This window comes from Haliotis cracherodii, unplaced genomic scaffold, assembly GCF_022045235.1.
Source record: "Haliotis cracherodii isolate W230 unplaced genomic scaffold, xgHalCrac1.p SCAF_5, whole genome shotgun sequence".
Taxonomy (NCBI): domain Eukaryota; kingdom Metazoa; phylum Mollusca; class Gastropoda; order Lepetellida; family Haliotidae; genus Haliotis; species Haliotis cracherodii.
This window is the reverse complement of record NW_027266308.1, coordinates 32,632,689-32,648,312: the sequence shown is the minus strand read 5'-3', so window position 1 is coordinate 32,648,312 and position 15,624 is coordinate 32,632,689. Positions and strand designations below refer to the sequence as shown.

At 37.5% G+C, this 15,624-nt stretch overlaps 1 protein-coding gene across 1 annotated transcript in view; it reads left to right on the top strand.

The window, feature by feature from the left end:
- LOC139443292 (UDP-galactose transporter senju-like) overlaps positions 1-15,624 on the top strand; it is a 29,970-nt gene that overhangs the window by 5,379 nt on the left and 8,967 nt on the right. The window contains exon 2 of the mRNA XM_071224267.1: positions 15,442-15,559. Within this exon, the coding sequence (XP_071080368.1) occupies positions 15,442-15,559 (118 nt within the window). The remainder of the gene's footprint in view (positions 1-15,441; positions 15,560-15,624) is intronic.

The following is a 15,624-nucleotide window of genomic DNA, read 5'->3' as shown; positions in this document are numbered from 1 at the left end:
TTTGTATAGTCACGAACAATAGGACTAACATCTTTAAAGGTATCGTAATAATCATTGAGGGTTGATTGTAAAAGTTCATCGTTAAGATTCATAAAGCTGGTTTCATCAGTACCCTCTTCGATTGTACTCGGGTTATCAAAATCATCTAGATTAAAATCATCCATTTTTATATTAAACATATGGTTATATAATTTCAATATAACAATGTCTTCGCAATACGGACGCAAGTTAAACCCACAACGTAGACTTCGAGATCCATTAGGGGTCAAAGCAATTCATCAGTCTGTAACTATAACTAATAACCCTAGTACCATCGATCAGAATCAAACGCTTCTGGTTCGCTTTCCTAATCTCGGCGCACACGATGTGTTAGTTCCGGGAACTGTCCAAGTAGCATTTACGATTATTTTGACTTCCACCGACGTTAACAGGGAGCCCGTTCAAAACATAGGTTGTGCTATCGTTAAGAAAATCGCGATTAAAATTAGCGGTAATGAGGTTTTGAGTATTGACGATAGCGATGTATACTATTGTTACATGGATCTCTGGAGAACGGATAAAGAGCGGCAAAGTTTAGCCATTTTGTATGATCGCGTGCTGCGACACGGAAAGATAACGAGGGAAAAAAGATACGACGTGGAATATCAATCTAAACGTCCCCACGAGATCGTTAAAGGGTATTTTAATGTTGTTCGAGGACCCCTCCGATGCATTTAAAAGAAACACCGAGAAGTTCTACAATCCCAAGATTACAAAAGTAGAATTGACTATCGAGGGCGTTCCTAATCAACTATATAGCCAAAGAATGCTAGCTTATCACCAGTGGGATGAGATTAAAAAACTCCCTTCTATAAAACGAAGCCCAGAAGTCAACGCGATCGTGAAAGATCTGTCTCTCGGGGGTGTATCGATGGGTGAATACCTCACCACGAAGTACGCGCTATGGCTCGACATGCGAACAACGGACGATGGCCAACTACACAGCAGTGGGAGGAGAATAGAAAATGCTAGCGAGGGTGTCACTATACAAATAACGAAGCTTCAGGAATCAGCTGGTAAATTAAAAATATATTTGTACGTGATTATGGATGCGCAACTTAATATACAGAATGGACGATTTGTGCAAGCAATCTATTAATAATCTTTTACCTAAAGAACCACACTGCGCTATCATATGCGGGCAAACAGGCTGTGGAAAAACAGCTTTTATTCTAGATATTTTGCAAAGTCATTATCGGGACGTTTTCGATCATATTATTATTCTGTGCCCGACTATAAGCGTTAATAAAACAAACTTATCGAGAGATTGGGTAATGAATGATGACGGGGTACACAGAGTCGATCCGGGCGGTCGTTTACGAGTATGTCATGAAAAATACAAAGGAGAATCAACCCTTTTCGTAATAGACGACTGCAGTGCGAGTAAAGAACGCACAAAAATGAAAGATATGCTTTCGTATTTAGCATTCTCCCAACGGCATACTCACCATAGCTTTTGAGTACTTTCTCAAAAATACAACTCTGTCCTGAAAGATCTAAGAGAGCAAACCAAATGGGTAGCACTGTTTCATTGCAAAGATTGAGATTCATTCGAGGAATGTTTATGCAAAAATGATGTTATTTATACCAAGCTCGAACGAGATAAAGTCAGAAAACTGTTAGCGGCAACGAAGCACTGTCAACTCATATTAAAAACCAGCTGCTTATGCAATTGCTTAGCAAAATGTAGCAAAAATGTAGCAAAATTATAGCAAAATTATAGCAAATGTAGCAAAATTATAGCAAAAATACGATAAATTGAACATTAGCGGTTAATATGACATAATGTGGTTTGAAATCCTCATTCTTTCGCAACAGTTCATTATTACGGGTTGTATTGGATATGCCATATTATATTATGTTAGACTTAAATATCTCCTTAGGTATTACATTATGGAATGCGACGAACTCATCGAACAAATGCTCAAAGAATCTGATCAACATGCTGAAGTAGTTACAGATAAATCTTTAGATAAAATAGAGAAAGACTCACCGCTTTGGTAGCCGATGGAAAATGTCCCCAATATTTTGGGGAAAATTATACCATTGAAATAATTGATAACATGACCGACGAAGAAATTAAAAAACTGTACGCGCGTTCGAGTCTAGACTGGGAGCTACCATGACTAAAACGATAGGGTCGGCTATATCACAACTATACACAGTCGTAGCTAGTACTTTTCTCCCTATCCCAGCAGAACATGGCATGTATTTATGCGAATCTCTCGAGAAAGACCCATTCATCGAACACGCTATTAGCTCAGTGAGCTGTGAGTTTTATCATAGATACGGAATGTTCTTAGCTCCACTCACCGCAGCATTAATAACGGCTAGGTATTGTCAATTCAAACATAAGCGCCCACTTAATAATAATGGAGACTCAACAGACACCACAGATTGTGAACGAGGAAATAATAACCCCGATTGCGGAACGAGTGAATGAGGAACCACCACCAGCGATTGTGAATGAGAAAATACTAAAACCCAGAGTTACGAGGAAAAACTCCCCTAAAATCTCTGCAGGCAGGATGGGAGGACTCACTCTCAAAGCGAAACTAATGAATAGTTCCAATATTGATCCAATTAAAACATGGGCACTAGTAGGAGTTGCTGCTATAGTGGCTGTATGGTTGTTTTATAAGACCGGAGAAGAGAAAACGTCTCCCCCGATGTCACAACAACAAGTTCAATTAGAGGTTAGCCCCTATATAATGCTATAAGAAGCATGATTTCTCCAGTTACAGATGGTAAAATGTTGGTAAACGCAACGTATCATTCAGCGGTGGTCACTGGCTCGGCCATTGGCTATGCCAATATGGCTAAAATGATTACTAAAGCCACACCTCCCAAGCTAGATTTTAATGGTTATGATATCGGTATGATGATTCTGGATATTGGATTAGCAATGGCAACGAAAGATATGGTCATCAAACAAGGGCTTATCCCGGAAGACATAATGAAGTAATTAAACATTTGAATATTTTCTATTATTAAACATGGCAACAATTGCGATGATGGTCGATGGAGCTATTGTTAATGCTCTAGCTTTTTCGGGATTATTTTTTTATTTTCTAGTATGAGGTAATCAAACGCTAAAGAAGTTGAAGAGGAGCGTAAAAGACATAATAAATAACAACTCGAAAAAGCTCAGTCACAATGGGCGTGGCAGAGAATGAAGAGATTAGATTTTATTCATGAAGAACTGCGTAAGGAAGGACATTCAATTCAAACGTTTAAGGATGTCGAATCTGCCATGCACGAATACTTCCTCGTTTATGGGAAAAAAATTGACCCAATACCGTGACCAACAATGAATCAGTTTTATACACTGTCAGAGGAACAAAAGAACCGCGAGGTCATATTCGTGATAATTGGGTTAACTGCTGTATTGATTTTCAGCTACACAATAACTACACATAAACCATGACCTAGTCATAGTGACAGCTAATCAATTAATCACCATGACTGCTAAACTATAAATAGCCGTGGAGATGTGATTTGCTTTGCATTTAGACAAATGATATGATAGATGTATAACCATGAATCTATACAGATTAACACTCATGGGGAAAAAAATTCAATGTAACCGACGCTGTGTTGATAATTACTGTGGAATACACTCTTATTACATCAGGCGGGGAAATATAAACTATACGTGTTCTGTATGTGGGATAGGGGTCAAAGGTCGTTATTGTTTATGTAAGAAACACGGTGCTGATAGGGTCAGGAACCAGATTATTTACGCTAGGAAGAGAGTTAACATCAATGAGAGGAATAGGTTTGGGAGAATACGTATTTAGATATATGAAAAACAACCAATTAGACAAATGAATCATTTTGCATATACCATTAAACCACAATGGTTTTTGTCAGAGAGTTTAAGGCTATGGCAAAGCAACGTGGTCTACGTGGATATTCTCGAATGAGAAAAGCTGAATTGATCGCTTTACTAGATAATAATCCACCTAATGATGTTGATGATGTTGATAAAAAACAACAAGAATTAATATTTGTACCCACATCCGCCGGTGTTGGTAAATATCTAAGAGGTTGGAAGATAGATATTAATTCTAAAATGGATGTTAATGATGTTAAGCCCATCATATCGAGCAAAATTAACGAGGAGTTAGATGATTTACATAGTATAAAATACCAGCTGACGATTAAAATGTCATTGAGTAAAAGTCACACAGACGATAGCACTGAATATACCGAACCATATTTCCGTAGCAATCAAGAAGTTATAACCGAATCCGATACTATAAACGCATCATTAGATACATCAATTCAGAGGATACAGGAAACTTTAGAACGCTGGACTAATAGAGGTTCGGGTTGGGGTGTGGATAAAATCGATAGTTTATATTTAGATATAGCAAATTATATGCCCTTCAAAGGTGGATCTTACATAGATTTACCCCTGTATTATAAGAAGAAAAAAGCCATAATTAATGTAAAAAATAATTCAGATGACTGTTTAAGAATGATGATAAGATCTGCATTGTTCCCCGTAGATTCTAAAATTGCAAATAGACCTTCTAGCTATCCCCAAAACGATGGACTCAACTTGGATGGTATAGACGAACCTACACCAATATCACAAATTGATAAGGTGGAAAAGCAAAATAATTTAGCTATAAATGTTTTCGGACATTCTAAAGGAATTGTTGTACACAGGATAAGCTCCTCTCCGGAACATATTCCCAGAATCAATTCATTTCTGATCGAAAAAGATCGAAAACACCATTATACATGGATAAAGAGTTTAAACAGGCTATTATACGATCAAACTAAACATGCTAGAAAGAAATATTTCTGCGAAAGATGCCTACATGGGTACAGCAGACAAGAGGTGTTGGGAAGACCGCTATCAGGATCGATATGCCTAAAGTGGGGAAAAATATATTAAAATTTGAACATTATTGTAATCAAATGCCAGTACCATACGTAATTTACGCCGATTTCAAAGCGCTTATCAAACCCATAGAAAATACCAACCATAGCAATAATCAAGATAGTTTTACGTACAAAACTCAAGAACATATTCCTTGTGGGTTTGGATATATAGTTGTAAGGTATGATGGGAAAACAAACCCGGTCGTGATTTACAGAGGTCCCGATGCATCTGGAAAGTTCCTAGAATATCTACAAAACGAAGAGAGAATAATCAGGGAAAATTTATTGCGTAAGAAACCCATGTGTATGACGAGGGATAATTGGAGGGCCTATAAAAAGTCAATTTAGCTAATGCGAACAATCCGGATGACTTTGAGATAACAAATCAATATACCGATAGGTTAACACTTCATTTGTTGCTGAGAAAAGGTGTATATCCTTACGAATATATGGATGATTGGTCTAGATTCGATGAAACTAAATTACCACCCCTTGAATCATTCTATAGTATCTTAACAGAAACTAAAATAACAGGTGCCGATTATGAACACGCTTTGACGGTCTGGGATAAATTAGGTTGTAAGAATTTAGGTGATTATCACGATCTGTACTTAAAAACCGATGTACTGTTACTCGCCGATATATTCAAGATATTTCGAAAGACATGTTTAAAACAATACGGTTTGGATCCTGCATGGTACTTTTCCAGTCCAGGACTATCGTGGGATGCATTGTTGAAGAAGACCGGCGTAGAACTAAAACTACTCACAGATTACGATATGCACTTGTTTATTGAGAAAGGATTAAGAGGGGGTATATCGATGGTAGTGAAAAGTTATTCTAAGGCTAATAATAAATTAGTGGAAGGATATGATCCGAGTTAACCCGACACTCATATATTATATCTCAACGCCAACAATTTGTACCGATGGGCTATGAGTCAACCTTTACCCACGGGTGGTTTTGAGTGGGTCGATGATATCAATGTGAATAATATCAATGTGAATAATATCGATGTGAATAAAGGGTAAATACTAGAAGTTGACCTGGAATATCCAAATTCCTTATTTAAAGACCATAACAGTTATCCGCTAGCTCCCGAAAGATTAATGGTTAATAAGGATTGGATGTTGGAATATCAACACTCCTTGATGGGTAATAGTAGGTTAGCTAACGTATAAAAACTCGTACCAAATTTGATGGATAAAAACAAATATATAGTTCACTACAGAAATCTCCAGTTATATCTATCGTTAGGTATGAAACTTAAGAAAATACACAGAGTTCTAAAGTTTGATCAAAGTCCTTGGATGGAGCCCTATATAAGGTTGAACACAGATTTAAGAAAGATAGCTACCAGCGATTTCGAAAAGAACCTATATACTGATCATGTCTCACAAGGTATTTGGTAAAACTATGGAGAATCTAAGGAAGCGTGTTGATGTTAAATTAGTCAGATCTAATGAGGACAAAAGACTCAGGAAACTTATAGCCAGTCCGGCTTTTAACAGAAGCAAGATATTCGATAATGACTTAGCCGCGTTGCATATGCAGAAGAGTAATGTAAAATTCAAAAGACCGGTGTACGTTGGTATGAGTATTCTCGACTTGTCAAAACACTTAATGTATGACTTTTATTACAACGAAGTTAAGATGCAATACGGCGATAGATGTGAGGTGTTATATACCGACACAGATTCTTTGTTGATGGAAATACAAACCGAGGATGTGTATAAAGATATGGCAGAAAAAATAGATATGTACGACACAAGCGATTACCCAAAAGATAATCCCCTGCACAGCTTAGTAAAAAAAAAGGTATTAGGTAAGATGAAGGATGAATGTGCTGGGACCCCTATAGCGGCGTATGTAGGATTAAGACCTAAGATGTATTCTATAAAAAAAGTCTGATAATGATAAGAAAAGCTAAGGGTGTTAAAAAGTATGTGGTAAAAAAGCATATCAAACACGAACAGTATAAAGAATCATTATTCAATGGTAGAACGTTCAAACACGAGACGAACTCTTTAAGAAGTTACAATCATAGGATATATGGATTAAGAATGAACAAGACATCCTTATCCCCCTTAGATACAAAGAGATGGTTTGATAATGATGGTGTAACTACCTATGCTTATGGTTACTTAGGGCAGTAAAACCGTACCGTTGGGAACTATGAACAACTCTTCTCGTACAAATGCCCTGCCCGGTCCATCATTAAGATAATAAAGAATAAGCTCTCCTTCTTTCGTAAACCAATCGACTAATGTTATATGTCTTGAGGGACCAAATCAAATTGGTTGCGCGACGTAGGCCTCCTTCGAGTTCACCGGCCTGGTATAAATATCTTACCCTTACTCTAGCCGGAAGTTTTTGTTCTTTGCCTCTCCTCGGTGCTGAAGATTTCGGAAGTCACATATTTCATTTTAATCGCGTCAGATGGTTTCTTCCCTATTAATCTCGTTACTTCATTATTCAGCGCTGATATAATGGCTGATAATCGTGTCACCCATTCGGTTGATTTCAATCGCTCGGATTTCATTTCGATCCCATACTGATAGCCAAACAAACGTTCCGCTAATGTCCTGTTAAATCTTTCGACGATAGCTTGACTGCGGTGGGCCTCTCTTTCACCACGCCTGATTTCGACATCGTGCTTTGTTAACAGTTTAGTTTACCGATCCCATAAACTCGCGACCGGGATCTACTTGAAATAGCTTAGGCCATTTTAGTGGTCCGCGTTTATATATGCGGCTCAGTGCATTAGCTACTTCTGTTGAATCTTTCGAGGTTAATGGCTCAGCCTCTTTGTATCGACTAGCCACATCCACTACTGTTAAAGCGTATTTATATGTTTTGCGTCTTACCTTATCATGGGGAAGAAACAAGAGGTCAGCCTGATGAACTTCATTCGTTGTAAAAATATCAAACTTCTTCCTCTGTATATAACGCGGTGCCGGTAAGTATATTTGCCACATCGCTTGATTCTTTAACCAATCCTTGGCCACATCTTTAGATACCTTAGCCGCGGTGGCTAATTTTTTTATTGCTCCTACACCTTTCCAATATCCTCGTGGGCTATAGTAAATTTTATTCATTATTAATTAATATTGATGTTTCTTTTAATACGAATCATGACTATCGTTGAATTGCATAATCATATTTGCATAAAAAATGGCACCTGTAGTAGCAGTATAGGTATATAAATCCGTCTCCAGTGGGGTTGCGGGAGAACCATCATTACCTATACAAATTTATATCATTGACTCCAGGTGGTGGTGAGCTAGAGTCAATTTAACTTAATCTCATGACTATCGTTGAATCGCATAGTCATTTTGGCATAAAAAATGCCACCTGTAGTAGCAGTATAGGTGTATAAATCTGGCTCCAGTGGAGTTGCGGTAGAACCATCATTACCTATACTACTGTTTGAGTAAATATAAAGCTTCAGTCAACTTCAGTGTACGTATGATCTGATTGTTTGATAGGCCTACATGTATCTAACAGGTTCTTGCCAGGGCTGCGGTAAAACAATTCCCAATCAGACATTGTTCCGACTACTGTAAGTAGGCATTTATTAACACTTTTATACTTACTTCTGGTATCTTTTTAATATTGCCTTATCCATCTATCAATGGACTATGATTTTACCCCCAGTTTCCCAAGTAAACTTTCTATATCGACCTGAGCTAGATGGCCTGCATATTCGTGATCTCAAATAAGGAAGTAAAGTAATCTACACAGTTTTCCCACGATGCAGCCAGAAATGTTTAGGAAGATAATAAGGGCCCCAATGCCATGCATACTTAGCAACACTAGTAGCCAAATGATAAATACATACTGCTGTCATTAAAGGTGTGCTTTTTATATATTTATTGTCAACTTCTTCTGACAAATTATTTGCATCCAATTTTTTAAAATATCTTTTTCTGATTTTTTGTTGTTCATCTTTTGAAAAAGAACTTACTTTCCGTTAAATATGCTTTGGATACCTATTAATTATTACACATGCTGAATTTTGCTTATGTTGTCTTTGCACCGACGTTCACACAGTTTGGCCCTCACTCAATGAAGGTTCATTCAGCACAAAGTGAAAGTCAATTCTTAAATGATTACCCCAGGCAGTGAGAAGTGAGTGCTTTATTACCTGGACACCCTCATCATGCTCATAGGCAGCGGTGAATGTTATTGAGATATTTGCAGTCCTTGTCATGTAATCTGAGTAGTTCTACCACTAATTATACCTGTAATAAAGTCATTAACTGAGCATTAAGTGAATGACGACAAATACACAGACGGGTGGTTATACCGTGTTACATATCTGACAAAAAGGGAGTAGTAATTGTTGTACTATGTGCAATTTGCCTGAAAAATAAGGGTCTTTACTGTTGAGTATGTGAACTGGATGTCATTGTTAGAAAATTCATACATACACATATTTTTTTGGATACAAAACTACAAACCGTATATGACTGCGGATAAGCCGACCCCGTAGATAAGCCGAGGTGCTAACATGACCATTGAAATACGAGAGAAAATGATATGACCCACAGATAAGCCGAACCAGGAAGTGAAAGGCAAAAAACACTGCGAAGTCTGACTGCAAGACATGTGCCGGTACTCGCAGATATAAAAAAATATAAGATGAAAAACGTTGTAATTATATTGAAAAAGTCATTATTATTTCTAATAAAGATTTAACAAACCAGTCATCCACTTTCATAATGTGGGAAGCCGTTTCTTTTGGGTTTTTTTAATCTCATAATGATCATTATATGTTGCCATCAACAACGAAGCGCCATTTTGTGAATCGGTGTATATAGAATTATGAACCCGTGAGAAAATATATCAGCTAGAAGCTGTTTGAATTCAGCATCGTAAGCATGGCGTTTTTGTTTCAAACTCGTGATGAGATTGTCAGTCAGTAAATATATACCAACTTTTATAACCCCCTTTACACCACTATTGTATGTTAATCCAATTGAATTAAATAAACTATCATACTATGAACACATTGAATGACCATCACTTACTCACAGGCTTCTCCAGTTTATTAAACTAATCTCTCGAAAACAAAGGAATTAAGCCCCTACTCCCAACACGATCGCTAAGCACCCACAACTTGAAAATGTTTGTGTAAACAACATGACAATACCAATCGGCCCGTAATTATCAGTGCTCATTTCCATGTGTACCGTGTTGCTTTTTAAACAACAGGAAGCAATCACAGTGATCACCGTTTGTGACGTCACGGGAAACAGCTGATCACATGTTTTTGCAAATGGCGAACGGAATAACTCGCCGATACAGTTGTTTATTTGCCTCTTTCAATAAAGGTAGACATTTGTTCACTATCAATTTATGAACTTTGCAAAACGTACATAATAGCTATTGGCGATTTCATCTGGGGATTATATATTATAGCTGTGAAATACATATATTGTTACATGTAAAGATTGTGGAATTTATGAAGAACGATAAACTTTGAACATTCAATTAAAAACTTATTATCGGAAGTAGTAACATGCATAACATTTTTTTAATAATGACAACATTGGTGTATAATAATAACTTTATTGATAATTTATAACAATAATGGCTCTAGTCGTGGCAACTTCCAAACTTTCGGGAAGTTGTAATCTATTGGACCGTCATTCAGGCGATGTTTCTGACAGATCACGATCTTAAAAATAATCTCATGAAAGTGTATCCCGTGGATAAGCCGACCCCTTTCTACAGAATCTTTTTTCTGGTCCTTAAAATTCGGCTTATACGCGGTCATATACGGTAGTTGTACATACAGATTTACACACGCTGATGAATTTGCAAGGTGAAATGCAAGGATTCAAGGGGATTACCCCTTGCTGTCAATTTGGTTTTCCAGTTGGCACCTTGCTGGTCAGAAACCCAGTTTATTGGGTTGCTGGTGCTAATTGGCTTCTGATGATTACGCAGGCTAATTTAAAATGGGCCAACTAGATGACCACTGAAAGTTGGAGTGTTGTTTCCCTTTAACTATCGTGATAATATAGTGTACCATTCTACAGCTTTGTCATCAAAGTCTGTGTGGCACCTAGGACTGCTATGTTTGCATCATGTCATTTCCGTAGATAAGCATTCACCAATGTATACAAGACACCAAGGTAAGGACCGCAGTTACCATGGTTACCAGGCGTAGCATATAGAGAGCTATTTGGCTCTGGTTGCTGGCTATGCCTCTTGCTTCACTGGTCTTGCCTGCCTTTTTTATCCTTAGGGTTAGTTGTGTTAGGGTTTAGGTAGGCTACCACCAATTCTACATTACCCCTAGGATCTCCTTACCGATCAAGCTCCGTTTTAGATCAGTAGGCTTTGATACTCCTTTTCGATCAAACACCCCTTTTTGATCCATAGGCTTAGGCACCCCATTATCCTTAGGGTCAATTTAGTGGTTTGGAATGTGTTTGTTATCCAAGGTTTTACCTTCACTTACAAAAGTGGAGATCCAGGGGACCCCCAATAATGTATTTTAAGGGTCTCTGCAGCCAATGTAATGAAATGGTATAGTGTACTGTACATTTGGATAATTACATTAGAGCCTGGAATGAATCAATGATCATGTGGACAGTCATTATTGATTGATGAAACGACAGATGCACATAATTGCTCTTGACGCGCTGTGGGTACAATGAATATTATTGTGCATCCTTCAGAATGCAGTATACTTTTTCCTGCATCCATTCTCAACATGTGTGCGAACTGGATGCACATTTTTGTGTCGTGTAAAACCCTGGTTATCTCAACGAAATTAATCTAAATAACTTTGAGGAATGTCCATGTCTATAAAGTTTCTAGTTTCATGTAGGATCAAGCAGTGTTTGAAATAAAATAAACTGTCTGGCTGGCTTTGGACCCACATACTTTAGAAGCATCAGGTCCTGACCAAACTCTTCAGGCCCTCATTTTAAAAACTGCAGCTTATTGGGACAAATAAATTGTGTCACGTAACTTTACTGCAGACCATGAGGACCCTTACAATTGAAACTATGGGCCCAACACGAGATTTACCTGCCATGGGCACTTCTTTCATACACTAGCATGTAGGTACAAAATCGGGTGCTAATCAGTTGGTAAACAATCACTAATTATTTCTCATGATGGCACCCGTGCCGTGGTAAAGTGTTGGCTAATGGGATAAAGTCATTAGCCTGGCTTCAAAGTTCAAGCTGGCAGCTGGAGTTCAATCCTCTGTGCTAATTGAAACCTGTAAAAGTGCATGTGATGAAGTGCAGTACTCACAAACAAAACCAAGTAACTCAAGTTCTCAATGATAATAATTTCCCAAATTTTCAGAAATCATACTGATCCATACTTGTGTGTGCGTCTGTGTTGAATATGTTTTATCTTGAATGGGTTATTGATTTCTTGGAACACCTGGATCTAGCAGTGACCTATAACACAATGGGCAAAGCAGACCCCAGAACTTCTACACAAATCAATCTGTGTAGGGCAGGGACGGATAACTCAGGTACTCGGGTCGGCTGGGTCCGGGTAATAGGGAGGTGGGAACCTGGGTAGTAAATTTTGACCTGTCCCAGCCCGAGATCTGTGACATATATGTTATGGTTGATTCCCAAACTGAACTATGGTGAACCCTGAAATTACAGGATTAAATTGTAAAATCAGAAAATAACCGCACAAGGACAATGCACAAGCAACAAATTATGTTAAAACACACAGGATTACAATAAGAAAGGCAATACAATGGGTCAAACATGTGGCGGCAACAGTGAATAACAGGCACCATGACACAAGTCATGCATGTCATCGTATCCCAATTGTTTGTATTGATGCTCATAATATCAATTACTGAATTGTCTGGTCCAGACTTGATTATTTATAGACCAGCCCGTGAAGATCCGGGGTAGAACAGGTCTTCAGCAACACAAGCTTGCCATGAAAGGCGACTATGCTTGTCGTAAGGGGCGACTAAGGGGATCGGGTTATCAGGCTTGCTGACTTGGTTGATACATGTCATTGATCCCAATTGCGTGGATTGATGCTCATGATGTCAATCACTGGATTGTCTGACCCAGACTTGATTACTTAGAGACCGCCGTCTTATCATGCATATAGCTGAAATATTGCTGAGTGCAGTGTTTAACAACAAACAAACAATTGAAAACCACCATCATATAGCTGAGTGCGGCGTTAACAATAAAAAACAAAACAAACAATTGTCAAGTGTTTGTCTCTGTTGAATGTCTTGAATATAACATGCTTTCATAGTTTGGATGTGAAAACAATAATACAGTACGTAAACATGTTTGTTTCTTATTATTTTCTCACACAGAAGTCAATGTCATGTTGATGGGTATAAGTCAGTTGTCCTTCTTTACCTTTATGAGTGAGTCTATGGACTCTATTCTCAGACTAATGACTGGGTTTTCTGGACAAAATGTTACATATGCAGTATCGAGATACAGTTTATAAGGAACACGCTTATAACAAACAGACGGATATAAGACTTATTTTTTTGTCCTGACCGTGTGCTGTATATATGCTGCAAATATGCTTAAAGAGAACTATGGTTATCACAAACTAAAATTAGTGATCCCTTTGTATAATATCTTCTCACGAACTTGCACCAGTAGGATATAGCATGTTAAGCAATTTTAAGGCTAAGTGGTTCTCTACCCAATTCAATGTTCGTGATATCAGTGAGTGTGATAAATTTTAAACCAGGGGCCATTTTTAGGAACTTTAGATGTACACGATCTGTTGTATCTCCTTTCTCATCGCACCAAACTCCACAACCATAAAGTAGAATAGGTACGATAGTATATCAAAAGTAGAAACTAGACAGCCTAGAGGTAAATACAACTTGGCTAGTTTAAGTAATGTCGTAGAAGCTTTCCAAACATGCATCATACAAACAAATAAAAACTTATATACAAGAAAACGTTTGATGCGTTGCATCAACATGACGGCAAACTGTTTGTTCATCTGATTAAATTTACAAGAAAACAATGTTATCATTATCCCTGCCATGGGGCACATTGAAATTTCATTTGTTCGTATAGTAGTGAAAATACACGAAAAAAGGGCGTGTGTATCTCTAGAACAAAAACATTACGGCATCAGCCTTGACAAGTTCACTGGAAGTTTTCATGAATGGCCTAATGGCACGCACTAAAGAAATGATTAAAGTCTGCGGGGAAGCAGGAAGTAGGCAAATTGTAAATTGTGGTTTGTATGGATGTATGATCCAGAAATGAACACTACAACCCATCTGCTTTTTTAAGTTATGCTCTGGTAATGAAAGTAACATGTATTTGGGTTAAGTCCAACTTGTTGCCAAGGAAACAGCAACAGGCACCAGTTCAGCATATGTTTGATATATATGCCAAGTTTCATAATAAAATATTTAAGAACTATGCTCCAGAAACGAATGCTACGCATATTTGAGTCTAAGGCCGGTTTATTGCTGAAGAAAAGCACAAAAATATTTTTTTCAGAAATACCGAAAATATAAAAAATCACAAGTTCTGGCACATGTGTTTTATATATATGCAAAGACTCAAAATGAAATATCAAATGGTTTCTGAGATATGCTTCGGCAAAAAGTGCTATGCCCTATTTGTTCCATGGAAACCAAAAAGTACTTTTAGAAGTACCCAAAACACCAAAAAGCACCACTTCAGTATGTGATTGATACATGTGCAAAGTTTAGTAATAAAATATTAAACGGTTTCTAAGTTATGCTAGGGAAACAAAATGAGATGGGCGAACGAAAGGACGGATGACAGACAGCACCCATTCCTATATCCCCCTGACTTAAAAATTCTTGTATCTCTAAAATATTTAACAAGCTGTTAACTCTTGCTGTAAATGTCGAAAGGCCGGGAATGGCTGAATGAGATAAAAATACGGATTTATGTTGTTATGAATTAGGAAAGAAAATAGCAAAAGAATATAATAGCTTACAGAAAATTACATTATTAATTTAAATTTAAATAAATTACAATCAGAAAAATGAGTTATTAAGAATGTTGTACATGTTGTATGAACACAGACACTTTTAGCAGGGGGAAAAAACTAATCGTTTGAAAGGCCCTATTTTTGTTCACTTTTTCCACATCTATATGTTTCACTGTTGTCTTTTCCTTGTATGTGGTTACATACCCTACTGATTTCCTTTACACTGTTGGAATAAGCGTGGTAGACTATTCAGGGTCTCCCTTTCATTATTATGACATTTTTTCCCCAACACATTTTATGAATTTACGGTGACGGTTAAAATGAAACTGAACAACTAACAACATCATGGTTATGTATGAAACACATACACCAAAACTGAATTGTCACAGACAACTGTAGACAAAATTTGAATTGCATCAATTTCCTATTCAATTACCCATAAACCCCAATGTGCCCACAGCCATTTTACAGAACTGTTGCAAATAGAATGAGACATTAAATTGAATGTGTTTAGAATCAGTGTCTTTTTTCTTTGTTGCATTTTAGCAATCCTGGTGACAGCATCGAAGACGTCCAGTAACACCTATAAGTACAACACAGTGACGGTGGTTCTCCTGACTGAGTGTGTCAAGCTGGTGACGTCCCTCATCCTGTACCTCAAGGAGTCAGTAATACCATCACTCACGGAACTTTACACCCCAGACAACTCACGCAAAGCCAATGTCAATT